At 35.2% G+C, this 17,848-nt stretch overlaps 1 protein-coding gene and 1 long non-coding RNA gene across 7 annotated transcripts in view; one reads left to right on the top strand and one right to left on the bottom strand.

Annotated features, from left to right (window-relative positions):
* UBR3 (ubiquitin protein ligase E3 component n-recognin 3) overlaps window positions 1–17,848 on the bottom strand; it is a 239,426-nt gene that overhangs the window by 126,055 nt on the left and 95,523 nt on the right. For 3 of the 6 annotated variants that reach the window (XM_059167073.1, XM_059167074.1, XM_059167072.1), the window contains exons 21-25: window positions 16,629–16,733; window positions 15,419–15,592; window positions 15,204–15,236; window positions 13,117–13,577; window positions 6,680–6,768 (exon numbers count right to left, since the gene is read on the bottom strand). In XM_059167073.1, the coding sequence (XP_059023056.1) occupies window positions 6,680–6,768; window positions 13,117–13,577; window positions 15,204–15,236; window positions 15,419–15,592; window positions 16,629–16,733 (862 nt within the window). The remainder of the gene's footprint in view (window positions 1–6,679; window positions 6,769–13,116; window positions 13,578–15,203; window positions 15,237–15,418; window positions 15,593–16,628; window positions 16,734–17,848) is intronic. The other 3 variants (XM_059167078.1, XM_059167076.1, XM_059167075.1) reach the window with 1 other exon arrangement.
* LOC131827115 (uncharacterized) overlaps window positions 1–17,848 on the top strand; it is a 133,983-nt gene that overhangs the window by 107,707 nt on the left and 8,428 nt on the right. Inside the window, exon 3 of the long non-coding RNA XR_009351893.1 lies at window positions 13,427–13,698. This is a non-coding gene — a long non-coding RNA (uncharacterized LOC131827115). The remainder of the gene's footprint in view (window positions 1–13,426; window positions 13,699–17,848) is intronic.

Raw genomic sequence — 17,848 nt, forward strand, 5'->3', positions numbered from 1 at the left:
GGCAGAAGGGGGGTGGGGTTATGGACATTGGGGAGGGTATGTGCTATGGTGAGTGCTGTGAAGTGTGTAAACCTGGTGATTCACAGACCTGTACCCCTGGGGATAAAAATATATGTTTATAAAAAATTAAAAAATTTTTTACAAAAAGGAATTCAAGAAGTTTCTACTTAGTTGAGAGAGCAAGAATTTCACAAGTTACAGAGAATAATTCAAAACTACAATACTTCATAAAATGTTTTTAAACATATATGCAACAGCCATAGATACATAAAACTATGCACTACATGCATTCCAGTGTCACAAGTAGATTGGTCCTACTTGAAAGAAAACAAAGTTCACAGCTGTGCCTGATTCTAAGGAAATGGAAGAGCACTAAAAAAGAGTCTAACTTATGATAAAATTATACCCCAAACTGTCTAATGCAGCAAAAAGATATATCAGGGAATAAGAAGCAGTTAAAAATATAAAGATCATCCTTTTTAATAGTAAGAGAATTAAAATTAGACTATGATACCATTTCTTCTCCCCTACCATGTTATCAAAAAACAAAAGTTTGACAACTTATTCTAATGATAAGGATGTAAGGAAATGATACTATGATACAATGTTGGTGGGAATGCAGAACAGTAAAACTCCTATGAAAGCAATTTGATAATATCTAGCAAAATTATATATGTATTTACCCTTTGACCTAGCAATACCAATTCTAAAAATCCATCTTGTAGATATTATCAAAATATGAATAGATACATATGCAAGGATATTCACTGCAGTGCTATTTGTAGTAGAAACAACCCAAATTCCAATAACAGAAGACAATCTGAATAAAATATGGGGGGGAAGGAGAAACCTACAAAATGGAATACTATACAGCTAGAAAAGGGAATGAAGAAGATCTCTATGCACTACATGGTGGAATCTCCAGGGTAGAATGTTAAGTGGAAAAAAACATGGTAAAGAAAGCATACCTAGTTATCATTTACCTAAGAATGTTATCATTTACCTCAGAAAGGGACACTAGGGATATAAGTATTTTTATATCTCAACATAATTTATAAAATACATTCATATCTCACCCTCCCTTCTTATATAAATGATAACACTAAATATTTAGCATACATGTTAAAAAATAAGAGGATAAACCTCAAATTAAATGTATTATTAAATAACAAAATAAATAGCTTCCTCTACAACCAACAACAATAAAAATCAACCAAATCCTGATGTGTGCCAGCTGTTGCTTAGACAATCCCACATCCCAAATGAAATCTTAAAGGCCGGGTATGGTGGACAAATGTTATTTCAACTTACCTAGTATCTCCCACCCTCAGCAGACTTCAGTTTTTGTTTAGCAGAATTGCCCCCTCACCACTCCCTTTCAGTTCATGTGATTTGGGCGGGGCTGGCCCTAACAACAGGCTAGACTAATAGAGGAACATCAAAGATTTTTGATTCAGCTATTGGAAAAGTAGTATTCTTTTCATTCTGGTTTTTTAAAAAAAAACAAAAAACAAAAAATTTCCCAACATGTTGCATATCCCTTCTATCTTGTGCCTTGTGCCTGACTCAATCAATCAATCATCAGGTCTATTCACCTCTTACTTGGCAACGGATCTCATGTCTGTCCCTTTCATCCCGTGGCTACCAACTTAGGGGAAGAGCACTTAACTCTCCTTTATTTGCTCCAAATATGAAGAAATAGTAAAGAGCAGACAAGCTTTGTTGATTGCCCAGGCCCTACAATTTACTACAGTATAACCTCAGAAGAATTACTTACTCTGAGTCTAGGCATCTTTGTCTGGAATAACACCACCTCTCTCATGGGGATGTCAGGACAAATAAGTCAATATACAGAATGTATTTATATTTAGCACAGTGGTGGGAAGACAGTTAACATACAAAACAATGTATCACCATCATCCCCCAAAACTCATATTCTTAGACCCAAACTCAAAATACAGAAAAACTTTTGGTTACACAATATTTATAATTAAAATTAGAAAAAAAAAAAAAAAAACAACCATAGGGGGAGCCTGGGTGGCTCAGATCATTAGCCCTTCGGCTCAGATCCTGATCCCAGGGTCTCGGAATTAAGCCCTGCACTGGGCTCTCTGCTCCACAGAGGGTCTGCTTCTCCCTCTCCAGTTGCCCTCCCCACTTCTCGTGCACTCTCTCTCTCATGTAAGTAAATAAAATCTTTTTAAAAAAGAAGAAAACTATAGTCTAATTATGAAGGGATAATTAAGTAAATTATATAATTAAAAATAAGAATAGCAATAGCCAATGCTTATAAACACTTCTTATAGGCAAAGTACTCTAAGTGTTTTATTTATTTATTTGACAGATAGAGATCACAAGTAGGCAGAGAGGCAGGCAGAGAGAGAGAGAGAGAGAAAGGAGGAAGCAGGCTCCCTGCTGAGCAGAGAACTATATGTGGGGCTCGATCCCAGGACCCTGATCATGACCCGAGCCAAAGGCAGAGGCTTTAACCCACTGAGCCACCCAGGCACCCCTACTCTAGGTGTTTTAAATGTACTAATACATTCAATCCTCACAGCAACCCTAGGAAGTAGGTAGTATAATAATTCCTTTTTCACTATGTGAAAACTGATGCAGAGAGAGGTTAAGTAAATTGCCTCAGGTAATGGTGTGGCTGAGGTATAAACCTAGGCAGACAGGCTCCAAGAGTCCACGTTCAAAGCCACTATACTTTGCTCTCTCTCCAATGAACTTTAAAAATTCATTCTTCAACTTTAAATATTATGGGAAACAGGAGTTTTGATAATAATACAAGGATATTTGTATGTTAAAATATTGTGTATTAAGGCAAAATTATATAGTATCATATCAGTAATGTACATGTCTTTTGTATGGTGAGATTAGGGAAAAAATATGTCCTTCTTTATGCTCTCCTATACTGTACAATTTATACAATTAAAATGTAGTATGGGGACGCCGGGGTGGCTCAGTTGGTTAAGCAGCTGCCTTCGGCTGGGGTCATGATCCCAGTGTCCTGGGATCGAGTCCCACATCGGGCTCCATGCTCAGCAGGGAGCCTGCTTCTCCCTCTGCCTCTGCCTGCCTGTGCTCACTCTCTCTCTCTCTCAGACAAATAAATAAATAAAATCTTTTTTTTAAAATGTAGTATGTTTAAGATCAGAAGATAATTTCCAAAATAAATTCTTATTCTATGTTAAACATCTGAACTCCTGCTTGGAATTCAATTCTGTTGCATTTCAGCCATATCTATATGATAAACCTTAATGGATCAAGGTTATAATCTAACATCCTGACTCCTATACCTAGATGACTAGTAAAAATAAATAATGGGAATAATGACCAGGAGAGAAAGATGAAACAATATGCAGAGGTAAATCTCGTCATATAAAAATGTGATAACTATAGAAAGGCATTAAGGAACAGATAAAAAAGAGTACTAATCACAAAGCAGAAATCAGCTGTATTCAGAAAGAAAAGCTTTTGTCCCTAAATTTTTACTTACTAATGTGCTATATAGATTAGAGAATTTGTAAAGTACTCTGTGTTATAAATTTGAAATATTCTGAGTGTTAAGTTACTAGAAATCTTAAGAAAACATCCCTCATAAACAAAGATAAAGGCAAAATAAGAAGCAACTAAAAAATGCTAACATTTTTTATAACACAAATAAGAAATAATGCAAGAAGACAAAGGAATCTGACAAATGAAGCAAAGCAGTGGACTAAAATTAAACTATATCTAGGTAATGCCAGATGGTGCCTCAGGTGCAGGCCACATGTCATGTGTTAATAATATTATAATATATAATGTCAAAAGCAAATGGTAATCAGAGACAGAGAGACGTGTGACTTTGCAATTTTTATCTCAGGAATTTGAAAATGGGCTCTCAAATAGGTTTTTGGAGTCAGATTTCTTTGGGAAGGGACTCAGTTATGAACAAAAGGAACATACAGATCTGAATGGTCCAGAATCCCACTGGCACTGCCATAACCAACATAAATAAACCAAGTGCTCATGAGTCTATACTACCTCATTGTCACCACAGAGGCACGCAAGAACGGGGACTGGGAGAAAGCAAAGCTCATTATCCTGATGGCTTCTGTGATATTGCCTCTATTGGTTAGCAATCATACCTACCTAATTTCTCAATTGTTTTTCCGGTGCCCTGACTACTGCCGAAAAAAAAGGTCAAACCTTCCACAAGTAACAAGATTTAGGAGAGGAAGTCATTAACTTTGCAGACTCATGACATTCAAAATGATCCTGAATATAACTGAATATAATATCCTCTAAATATTGCTTATAAATTTTTACACTTTTATAGTCAGCCTTCATGAGCAATATCTCCCACTGTCCTCAGCAGCTATTTCAAATCTCAGGTGTTACTCTTTTCACTCAGCAGAGCTTACCTTTTAATTAACCCTGAAAACTGAAGCAACCGAGTAACTGCCTCAATTTCCCATCTGCCTTAAGCCTAGTGGAACTCACCTCGATCTCTATCTACTCTTCCTTCTTCCCTGTAGTCTCCTCAGGGGAAGGGTGACCATTCTCCTATTCAAGACAGCACTTCCTAACCTCCTCTAGGTACTTTGCTTAATCAACTTCTCAGAAAACTATATCTGTTTTATCTCACTTGGGAAAGGGAGGCAACAGATAAAAGCAAGTTCCACAAATATTATTAACTAAGGCTTTTTTTCTTAGCTCCTAAAGTTGCAAACAAATAAGCCAAACTGTGTATCACACTGGTTACATTACTTCCCACAAAAAGGACGGCCTTGAAGTGACTTCAGAACACAGAATTTTGATATTGAAGGACAAAATGATCCATAAACAATTTAAAATTTTTAACTTAATTTAGTAATTTCATAGTTTGACATAATATCAAGGTTGATATTGTGAAGATGTTTGCTTTGTAAAAAAAAAAAAAAAAAAAAAAAGTAATGTTCTTACATATGATATATTGTGATTGAATAGGAGAATATTTTCAACTCCAGGACATGCATGCTTAAATATTTAGGGGTAAACTGTCATGATGTCTGTAACTTACTTCATTTATCAGAAATTTATTCTGCCATATTCTACTGGTCATGCTCAGCAGGGAAATCTGCTTCTCCCTCTCCCTCCATCCCTCCCCCTGCTCATGTTTTCTCTCTCTCTTTCTCTCACTCTCTTTCTCAAATAAAGTCTTTTTTAAAAAATAAGTAAGTAAAATTTTAAGAAAAAAAATTTTAAAGTCCTATTATTTCTCAACACTTAAAGTCAACCTCTGGATGGACACCTGATTGTGACGGCAAAAGAAAATGTCAGCAACCCTAACGATCTAAAAGGAAATACCTAATAAAGGCAAAACATAGAGACGAGGAAAGGAAAAACAAGGGTGCTTATTAATTCACTTTATATGAAGGAGTATGAAGGAACTGGCTACAGAGAGAACAGTTCATATACATTATAATTATATTTGATATGTGAAAAATAATACTAATCATGAATTTCCAGAAAGAAAGAGAAGATGGAATGGAAAAAGGGAAAGTAGTGTCAATGAACTAAATCCTCATTTTTCATATAAGAAAGTCAACTGATACTAAATTAATCTGATAAACAGTATTCTTTACATCAAAGTTATGTCTTGAACACAAACTCACCTGCTGAGGGTTCAGAAGACATTATACTGTATCTAGACTAACCCCCACACCTCTTCTGGATGTTGATTACGTGTGCTTATGTGCACAAAAGTGCATGAGAATGTACTTTTGTACAGAAATACTATGTAATTTCTAAGATTACATTGTGAAAGAATGTATGCCTGTTTGCACATATGAGTATACACTTTAAATGCACAACTTTATTTCAGCATTTCTGTCTAAAAGTTAAAAAAAAGAAAAAAAATCACTAGAATGCAAGACGTAGCCAGGAAAGGGAATATCCTGGTTAACTGAAAACTGAGATTAACTGAAATTTAATCTATTCTTACAAGGTCTGTTAAACATTCCTCATAGCAACCTACTATCCTACAGGAAAATGGCATCCCCTCTCACTATACAAAGGTTAGCGCTAATCTTAATGAAGTGAGAAGTCCAACTGATCTTAAGAACTACTGAAGGGGGTGGGGGGGAGGCCTGGGTGGCTCAGTGGGTTGAAGCCTCTGCCTTCGGCTCAGGTCATGATCCCAGGGTCCTGGGATCGAGCCCAACATCCAGCCCCGTGCTCAGCAGGGAGCCTGCCTCCCACTCTCTCTCTATCTGCCTGCCTCTGCCTATGTGCATTCTCTGTCAAATAAATAAATAAAATCTTTAAAAAAAAGAACTACTGAAGGAGTAGTGGAAGGAGGAGGCACTAAAAGTATTTGAAAGCTATTTCAAAAGTCTTAGGATGATTTCACAGGAAAAATCAGATTAAGTAAATACATGTTGGTGAACTTCACAAATCTGAAGGACAAAGTAACAGAGGAAAATAGAGGATATCATATTGTTACCATCATAAAGAACTTTCTAACAATTAAAACCATGCAACAACAGAATAAACTGGCTATAACAGCCTGATCCTCCATCGCTCTACTGTTTAAATAAAGACTAGAAATCATCCATCTGTAATGTTGAAAACTGGTGAAAAATTGAACTAGATAATCCCTGAAGTAATATGTATCATTGTAAGAGTTCTAAACTAATAAATGTTAACTTACCAACATCCATTGCAGTTTCCATGAAGCTTTTCTGTCGTGAAGCAAACTCTGCAAGCAATTTCTGCTGCCTCTCTCTAGCCTTTTGTCGCCTAGATTAAACAGAAATAAAGTGATATGTATCAGACGTGTTTAAGACTTACTAAATTTCAGGAGTGTATACTGTATGAAAAGCCTTTGGCACAGAGTTGAGGACAATCTGAGAGAATCTTTAAGTAGATTCCCCGCTGAGCAGGTATCCCAATGTAGGTCTTGATCTCACAATCCATGAGATCATGACCTGAGCCAAAACCAACAGTCAGATGCTTAACCAACTAAACCATTCAGCCACCCCTCCACTGTTGAAAGATGGTTTGAAGATCACTGGCTTAAAAAGGTAAAAATAAAAGCCAAGATTTACTTTAAACTGTGAAATAATTAAAGCAGAAAATCTGGATTTTCAACAACACAATTTCCTAAGTGTATGTCAGTTGGTAGCACGAGTAAGAAAATTCTTTTTAGCAAGGAACCCACAATTTAACCCCAGGCACAAGGAACAGCAAACTGATTGCTAGAATAAGCTAGGATGTTTAGATATGAATAAAATCTACAAGATAAGAATAATCAGATTTACTGTTACATTAAAAATAGGCCTTTCCTATAAAAGACCTCAATGTGAGGCAGGAATCCATCAGAATCCTAGAGGAGAACATTGGCAGTAACCTCTGACAACAGTCACAGCAACTTCTTTCAAGATATGTCTCCAAAGGCAAAGGAAACAAAAGCAAAAAGGAACTTTTGGGACTTCATCAAGATCAAAAGCTTCTGCAGAGCAAAGGAAACAGTCAACAAAACAAAGAGGCAACCCACAGAATGGGAGAAGATATTCCCAAATGACAGTACAGACAAAGGGCTGATGACCAAGATCGATAAAGAACTCCTCAAACTCAACACACACAAAACAGATTATCACATCAAAAAATGGGCAGAAGACATGAACAGACACTTCTCCAAAGAAGACATACAAATAGCAAACAGACACATGAAAAAATGTTCATCATCACTAGCTATCAGGGAAATTCAAATCAAACCACATTGAGATACCACCTTAAACAAGTTAGAATGGCCAAAATTAGTAAGACAGTAAATAACACGTGTTGGAGAAGATGTGGAGAAAGCAGAATCCTCTTACCTGTTGGTGGGAATGCAAACTGGTGCAGCCACTTTGGAAAACAGTGTGGAGATTCCTCAAGAAATTAAAAATAGAGAGTGCCTGGGTAGCTCAATTGGTTAGCAACTGCCCTCAGCTCAGGCCATGATCCCAGAGTCCTGGGATCAAGACCCACATCAGGCTCCCAGCTCCACAGAGAGTCTGCTTCTCCCTCTGACCTTCTCCCCTCTCATGCTCTCTCTCACTGTCTCTCTTTCTCAAATAAATAAATAAAATCTTTCTAAAAAAAAAAAAAGGAATTAAAAATAAGAGCTTCCCTATGATCCTACAATTGCACTATTGGGTATTTACCCCAAAGATACAGATGTAGTGAAAAGAAGTGTACCCCAATGTCCATAGTAGCAATGGCCACAATCGCCAAACTGTGGAAAGAACCAAGATACACTTCAACAGACGAATGGATAAAGAAGATATGGTCCAACTGTTGGGGGGAATGTAAGCTGGTGCAGCCACTCTGGAAAACAGCATGGAGGTTCCTCAAAAAGTTGAAAATAGAGCTACCCTATGACCCAGAATTCACACTACTGGGTATTTACCCTAAAGATACAAATGTAGTGATCCGAAGGGGCACATGCACCCCAATGTTTATAGCAGCAATGTCCACAATAGCCAAACTATGGAAAGAACCTAGATGTCCATCAACAGATGAATGGATAAAAAAGATGTGGTAGATACAAACAATGGAATACTATGCAGCCATCAAAAGAAATGCAATCCTGCCATTTGCAATGATGTGGGTGGAACTAGAGGGTATTGTGCTGAGCAAAATAAGTCAATCAGAGAAAAACAATTATCATATGATCTCCCTGATATGAGGAAGTTGAGAGGCAAAGTGAAGTTTTCGGGAGTAGGGAAGGAAAAAATGAAACAAGATGGGATTGGGAGGGAGACAAACCATATGAGACTCTTAATCTCACAAAACAGAGGGTTGCTGGAGGGGAAAGGGTAGCTGGAGAGGGGGGCTGGGTTATGGACATTGGGGAAGGTATATGCTATGGTGAGTGCTGTGAAGTGTGTAAACCTGGTGATTCATAGACCTGCACCCCTGGGGCTAATAACACATTATATGTTAATAAAAAATAAAAATTAAAAAAAAAAGATATGGTCCATGTATACTATGGAGTATTATGCCTCCATCAGAAAGGATGAATACCCAACTTTTGTACCAGCATGGACAGGACTGGAAGAGATTATGCTGAGTGAAATAAGTCAAAGAGAGAGAGTCAACTATCATATGGTTTTGCTTATTTGTGGAGCATAAGGAATAACACAGAGGACATGGGGAGATGGAGAGGAGAAGTGAGTTGGGGGAAATTGGAGGGTGAGATGAACCATGAGACTATGGACTCTGAGAAACAAACTGAGGGTTTTGGAAGGGAGGGGCATGGGAGGTTGGATGAGCTGGTGTTGGGTATTATGGAGGGCACGTATTGCATGGAGCACTGGGCGTGGTGCATAAACAATGAATTCTGGAACACTGAAAAGAAAAAATAAATAAAAATTAAAAAAAAAAAAAAAAAGAATAGGTCTTTCCTAAAAGAGAATGAGCAGAAGCCAGAGATTTCCCAGTTCCTACTAAGATTTCTTTCTTCCAAGTTTAGTTTGTTTCAAGTAAAAAAAAAAAAAAAAAAGTCTCAAATATGACAAAGAATAAAACTATATTCCAAACCTAAGCATAAATATTCCTTTGGATTAATTCATCAATTATGAATTATTTATTATTTAGCCTATGCAATGATGAATTTCTGAACTCTACATGTGAAACTAATGATGTACTATATGGCTAACTGAACTTAACTATAAAAAAATTAAATATATCCTCAAAGGACAAAAATTTACAACACAGAAGAAATGGAAACAAAGATGTGCTAGAGATGCTCGAAGCATTTTGTGGATCTCCAAAAATGCTGTCAGAAACAATAGCATTGACAGAATACAAGTTTGGTCTCCTACACCACTACTCTGTTAATTTGTAAGTTTCTTATGTTTCTTTAATTAAAACAATCAGTTGGGGCACCTGGGTGGCTCAGTGGGTTAAAGCCTCTGCCTTCGGCTCAGGTCATGATCCCGGGATCCTGGGATTCAGCCCCACATCAGGTTCTCTGCTCAGTGGGGAGTCTGCTTCCTCCTCTCTCTCTGCCTGTCTCTGCCTACTTGTGGTCCCTATCTGTCAAATAAATAAAATCCTAAAAAAAAAAAATCAGTTATGCCACTCTATAAATCACCTTTACATGTACATTTAGAGTATATCCATAAAAAATATTTCAAACAATAATTCCATATACCAAACATAAGGAAGCCACAAATGTAACTGCTTAGCACTAGTATTAAAATGCATGTCTACTCTCCCACAACCACATAAGCCTAGAAGACTGTAAGCTCCAGATAATTATGGCTGTAACCTTGATTTTAGCCTTGTGAGACTGTAAGTCGAGAACCCTGTCATACCACACCTACATTTCAATATACATTAACAGTGAGTAAAATAAACGAATGCTGTTTTAAACTGTTTAAAGAAAAAAATTCTATCTTCGCTTTCTGTGATTTGCATAAAAAAGGTATCAATTATTTTTCCTTGTGAATTTTTTATTAACTTAGGTAATTCTTTTCTAAAACTGGGCATAAATGTAAATAAAAATGAAAAGACAAACAAGTTCTGGCAGATTTCATACAACCCAGTAATTTTCCATTATTATACCAGAGGTGGAAACACTGAGGTTGCATATTGTTATAAGTGTCTAAGGGTTTCCTTCCTATTTGTATCTTATTTTCTATGTAGTTACTATTACGGATGTGATGCCAAGTTTGTCCACAGGTGGGGTAGTTGGGACTGTATCACCATCAAGTTTTTATAAACTGTCTGGCCTTTATTAAATAAAACTTAATCCAAAATCCAAAATAAATTGAGAAAAGACGTGAGAAGCATAGTGAGATTCAAATAAATTCATCTTAATCCTTCACCGTCTACTATAGAATTAGCTTCAAGGACTTGTCAATATCATCAACATTACCAAAGGAAACAAAGCCCAAAAGGGAGGAAAAAAAAAAAACACCTTTTTTTCAGACTATTATTTATTACAACAGCATTAGAGCCTTTGCAAAAATGGCATCTGATCTACTCCAGTATCACATCTATTATGAGTAATTGTTACAAAATAAACCAAAATAACCAAGTAAAATAAACTTTGATTCACTAAAAGTTTATCTTCTTTAAAAAAAGACATTATTCTAAGTGTGTAAACCTGGCGATGCACAGACCTGTACCCCTGGGGATAAAAAATATATGTTTATAAAAAATAAAAAATTTAAAAAATAAAATTAAAAAATAAAAAAAGACATTATTCTATAACCAAGAAAATATGACCAATTTAAGAGGTTAATAAAAATAAGAATTTTACCTCGTTTTTCAACCTTCTAATTTTATCAGTAGATCTATTAAATCTTAGGCGGTTACTGATTCAAAATTAACAAACTGTCATATAAATTATATTTTAGTTATTTATAACAACTCCTATTTATGAAGTACTGTGAGAAATAAAACTCTTTGGGGCGCCTGGGTGGCTCAGTGGGTTTAAGCCTCTGCCTTCCGCTCGGGTCATGATCCCAGGGTCCTAGTATCGAGCCCTGCATCAGGCTCTCTGCTCAGCAGGGAGCCTGCTTCCTCCTCTCTCTCTGCCTCCCTCTCTGCCTACTTGCGATCTCTGTCTGTCAAATAAATATATAAAATCTTTAAAAAAGAAAGAAAGAAAGAAAGAAAGAAAGAAAGAAAGAAAACTCTTCTACAATCTTTTTTTTTCTAAGATTGATGGATTGATTTGAGAGAGAATGAGCAGGAGTACATGGGAGGGGCAGAAGGAGAGAAAGGAGCAGACAGCCTAATGCAGGGCTCAATTCCAGGACTCTGGGATCATAACCTGAGCTGAAAGCAGACGCCTAACGGACTGAGCCACCTAGGCACATTCTCCTACATTCTTCATCTACTGAGACTTTTATATATATTTTCAATATAAATTATCTGTAACAAATTTAATTGCATCAAAATGAAATACAACTATATATGTGATTTAAATTGCTCCTGATACAGTTACCAAAGGACAACCTCCTAACTACTGAATCAAGTGGAACTGCCAATCTTATCTGAACTTCTGTAGTGTAAACTCACTGTTTCTTCCCTTCTCAACCCCTTTGAACACCACTCTCTACAGTGTTCCTCCTCTTTCACTCTAGCCATCCCTTTCCAGTCACCTTTATAGGTATTCCTTTCTCAGTCATTCCCTTTAATGTTGTCTTATAGAAAGTTTTATAGTAAGTGTTCTCATTTCTTACTATACACACTCTTCCATATAAGCCTTTAACTACTTACCTATATGCCCACATCTAAAGCGCTAACTCAGAATTCTCCCCTAAGTCTCAAACCCTTTATCTGGCTGGACGTCTTCACCTGGATGTCCTCTTTAAATTTAGTAATGAACGTAATTGAGCATGATCAACTTTACTGCTAAGCCAAAGCCTCTCTTATCTTGGTCCCCATCCTCCCCTAGACTGGTGAACAGGAACATTATCCAAGGAAGATTTTTATTTTTAAATACAAATATTACAATTTAACAGTGGCATCTAGCTGGCTAGGTTGGTAGAGCAAGCAACTCTTCATCTTAGGGTCATGAGCTCAAGCCCCAAATTAGGTGCAGAATTCACTTAAAAAATTCTTTTAATTTAAAAAAAGTTAAGTACATTATGATTTAACAACAAATAAAAAGCAACCTGAAGTTCTAAAAGCTAGAGCTATAAGTATGTTTTGAAACATTACTTGTTCAATAACTAGTGATCATTTGTTGGAAAAATTGGAAAAGGCTAAAAAAAAAATCAAATTTTTATTCTGAGAAATTAGGGTATCTTTTTTTAGTTTTCTATTCTCATTTAAAGTTGAACTGAGGATAGTTTTTTAAAGAAGCAGAACTTTTAGATAACCTACTAAGAGCAATTTTTCTAAAAGGGGCTGCCTACAAGTTTAGGGTAATAATTTAATGCTGGGGTAAGCATTCTTTTCACCCCCAACTAACTCAAGCATAATACATGCACAAGCACTGACTGTGTTTGGTTCCCTTTATCTTACAAAGGAATCAGCTACGACTATAGATGTTAAACATCCAGGTGATTAGCCAAAAAAGAAGATCTATCAAATCTTCAACTGTACCAGACAACATGTTTAAAACATCAAAATAAAAATTACCTTTCTTCTTTGTCCAGTGTTTTCTTCTCTGCTGCAGTGATTTTTTTGGGTGGTACAGGAGGGGTCACTTTCCTACATATCTCTTCAATGATGCGCTTGTTCATTCTGCTTTGCAATGCAGCTTTTAGTAAAATTCTTTCTACTGCAGTTATACCATCTCCATGATTATATTTAGGAATTTCTGGTTGGATTAAAATTTCTATGTCATCAAGCCAAGGAGGATAGTAGGAGTTTTGTTTTCCTGAGAGTTTATGATGAAGTTTAATTAACAAAGACAATATGCTTTCTTTAATTTCCAAAATGGCTGTAGTTAACTGTGGAGCCGAACCAGGAGCAGACCATTTACTTGAAGTTTTGGGACGAACCACCTGATTTGCTTCACTGCTACTGCGATTGATGATCTCTTGAAACTTCTTTCTACGCTCTGCTACTAAACTGAAAACTTGAGCTGTACCAGAATTCTACCATTAAAAAAGAGAAAGAAAATCAAGAGAAGTTATTCAGTGCTAAGTGTAAAAATATGTTAGCGCTACAATGTTCAAAGTTTCATGTGAGGATTTATTCAATAGATTTGTCCTTTGGGTAAGTCTATCCCTTTACCTCTCTTAAATATATTTAGTCTCTTTCAATCCAGAAACAATTCTGAGGAGAAAGACGGCTATTCACAATAACACCTCTTTCTCAGCCTCCTAGGCCTATTTACCAGGAAAAACAGACAAAGCCTGAGTAGTACCTATAGCCATATTAAAGAGGAATCATACACTAAGTTCCTCACCAGTTTACAGGAATAAAATATGTTCCACCACTATTTATCAAGACTACTATATTCTTCAAATATAACATTGTATGTCAACTATACTTCTCCTAAAAAAAGAAAACTATACTCTTTACTAACTTGTATAAGACTGCTACATTTTCTAGTTAAGTAAATTATAAATTTTTCCTAAATTAATGGATCTGAACTACTAATTAATTTCATTTCTAAAGAACTTCAAAGTTTGAAAATTACTTCTAACACACAGTTACTCAAAGGAAATATAAAGATGAAAAACCAAACTGATTTGTGTCATATCTGAATACCACTATAATTTGTTATTTGAACAAATTTTAAATATTTCTCTCAGTAATTTATCTTCTAAATAGTCTTTTGTTCAAGCAGTCAAGCTGCATCAGAGCTCTTAGAAATCATCTTTTAATTAGGATCTGAGTCAATTTAATGGATTTAATTTTTTTTAAGCAAGCACTGAAAGGATGCTCCAGTATCAGTTGAGCTTTTATGAGCTAAATTATAGTATACACTATTTTTTAACATCCAAACTATTTTTCAAAGTACTCTGTACCAACATTAGAGGCAAAAGCTGCTTCTTATTAAGATTTCAGTTTAATCAAAATTCCTTATGGTGTTCACAGTAAAAATATGTTGTCAAAGGCAAAGAAAGCTCCTATAAATGGACCCTACTAACAGAAGCATCTGATGCAGTGCTCTCTACCCACAAAAATAGATTGTACAGATTAGAGGTGATTAAGTTTAGTTACTTGGCATGTCATTTTAAGACTTTTCATTTCTGCCTTTTAAAAATTAGTTAATTAGCTACATGCAATGAAAAAGGTGGTTTTCAAACTAAATCCAAATACACAATATATTAAGATTTGTGTGAACTTATTTTATCAAAGTTAATTAATTGCCTTAGAAGCAAAAAAAAAAAAAAAAAAAAAAAAAAAAAGAAACTATAAATGGACATGCTGCCAGCAATTAAAAATTAAATTTATTTTGATTTAGGAAACATTCATTTTTAAGATGTTAGTAACAATGCTAAACGCAAACAGACCTAAATGTGCTGTTTATAATTTGTCCAAAATCCTAAGAAATACACACTATTAAATACTATGTATTATTTTTTAACTTCAGTAATATGAATTTTCTTTAAAATTAAGCCTAAATCACTATTAAAAACACACACAGAGTAAACTTTTTTTTAATTTAACCATATTAAACACACACATATACACACAAATACTTCAAAGTGTTTTTCCGATTTCCAGTTAAAGCCATATTGCTAGTTAATGCAAATATTATATACATCTACCTCTCTTTGAAGAACTTTTGGCCTTCGTGAACTCTGGCAGATTAAAGGAAAAAGATGGGTGAGGAAGAAGTTGCTTAGATATATAATAGGAAACAAAAGACAATTTAAAGTTACCTAAAACTACATTTTTCTTTTGAGTATCATAGGATGATCTAAACAATATACCCCATCATAACATAGTCTTTCCTTTTTATCTTTCTCTCTTCTACACTTACTTGCAAAGAACTCAAGCTGTCAGAGCTGGTACTTGCAAGTGAGTCTCTCTTCACTTCAGGAGCAGTCTCTGGAACTCTCACCCTAACATAGTTTATAAAGTGTCGCATGTTTGACACTAAGTTACTGCCAGGAAACCAACTGTCGTGACAACGTTCTGGTCCACACACTGATGCCTAAAACATGAACATAATGAATATGAAAGCTTGTCAAATCTGCTCTAACATACAAAGTAGATGAAATCAGCCCAAACAATCATCCACTGCCTGTCTTATTTCCAAATCCTTTACAGTCTCATCTTCAATATATATATTATAAAGTGCTAATAAACACAAATCCAAACATAAAATACAAGAATAAATTTCTCAATACTAATATGGGTAAGTCCAATGGAAGTCAGCTAAATTTCTCCTGAAAAAAATACACTTTTCAATCTGAAATACTTAACAGTACAGAATATTTTTCAGCATCTATTAGTAATAACTCATAATATAGTCAAGTAATCCTAATGTGGACTAACTGCAGAAGAAAGTCTGAAAAATCAAAGTCTGACCTAGTCTTAAGGAAATATTAATGATCTTTAAATACCTACGAAAGAATATATATTGACTCAACTTAGACAACAACATACTGCCTAGTCTTTTTACTTGTTTGTTTTTGCTGTCACTATGCTGTGCTATATTTTGTTTTTTTGGAGAGAAGGGATAAAGGGAATCTTACACTTGTAAAATCAATTTCTAGTAACAACTGTTTTTATGGAAATGATACTTCTAAAGTCCTATAACATTAACAACTTGTATTCTTGAATACTTTAAAAATTCTCCCATATTTACTTCATATACTTAAAACCTTCCCCAAAAGAACATGCTACTCAAAAATAATCCCTAATCAAATTATTAGGAATTCTAGATGGAAATCCTAACATAAGAATTATTAGTCAGCAGTCAATGTTATCAGCGTAACACCAAAGTGCACTAACCCCTTGTCTTAGATCTACATTTTATGAATTATAAATTTCAAATTCAATAATATCATAAGGAGAGGGAAACCTCTAAAAGAATATATATATTTGAAGATCAAAAATGGCCTTTTCCAGTAGTTAAGAATATCTTCTGTGTATGATGAATCCATAAATACATTTCCAGATGATACACTACCTTTGTTACGGCATTTTATAATTTTAATATTTAAAAACATAAGAAACTAACTTACCTCTTCATCTGATTCCTCTTCAGCTGAATTTTCAAGTCCTAATTCAATCAGATACAAAACCATGCAGAGTACATGTTCTGACAGATTTTGATGATCCATCAAAATCTTTAAAGAGGGAAAAATGCCTCATAATTACTTTTTCTGCACAATATATTTTATCCAAAAATATGTTGTTATAGATGAAAATGACATAATAATATATATATATAAATAAATGTACAGCATGATCAGAAAATAAATAAAGCTACATCTTGGTGAAAAGACAAACTAAAATCAAAAGAACAGGTTCCTTCTCAAGATCAACAGTATTTTAAACAACATCTAGAAATACTGGTTCATGGATTCCTAAAGGTAATACATTAAGTAGTCCACTAAATCCATCATTATATACTAGTATCTAATAAAATAATTTTAACAAAAACGTTTTGCATCCTCGTTTGCTGATACTCTTTTCCTGATGACAAAAATACCAGATAAGTAAGTGTACTAAATAAGATAATTCATGCAAATGTATTTAGCATAGCACCTGGCATATAACTGGAAGCATAATAAATATTTATGGAATATTAATGTTCTTAAAATGACTCTAAAATTAAAGTTCCCAGCCTGAGTATTTTGTGCAGATGAGTATATGTATGTGTAAGTATGTGGTTTATATGGGTGAGAAAGGAAAAAGGGATGCAACTAGGTAAGAGAGGCTTCTCTAAGGAAACATCGATAAATCTGACTTTATGTGGATTACACATTGCAAGCTTTACATAGCTTATGCAGGATTTCAGGGCTGACCTACAACAATCATTCATTCAATATGATGCAACAAACTACTACCTGGAAGATACCTAAAATAGCCTAAGAAAAAAAACAGCCTGGCAGCCATCATGTTGTCCTCACTATAAGAAACCCCTCTGGCCAAATGATGGAAGGGGTACAAAGAGGAGCTTCTGTGGGAATACCTTGCTAGCTGCAGGTGAGACTGTAGAGAGTACAAAAGAGGACATTCTAGAATGGGCCTCACAGAAACTGCCCAAATGGCTGGGAAGGCTTAAAAAAGGAAGGACTTGGCACCTAAGAGCTAATTTATTCGGACTAAAGAACAAAACTTTCAGTTAGCTGCCTTTCTAATGTTTATTTTGACTACTAAGAAGGCTTTTTTGTTCATCTTTGGCACAGGGGTGAAGACAGTAAACTTTCATAATCTTTTAAAAACCTGTTTTATACAA

The sequence above is a fragment of the Mustela lutreola genome, chromosome 3 (genome assembly GCF_030435805.1).
Source record: "Mustela lutreola isolate mMusLut2 chromosome 3, mMusLut2.pri, whole genome shotgun sequence".
Lineage (NCBI taxonomy): Eukaryota > Metazoa > Chordata > Mammalia > Carnivora > Mustelidae > Mustela > Mustela lutreola.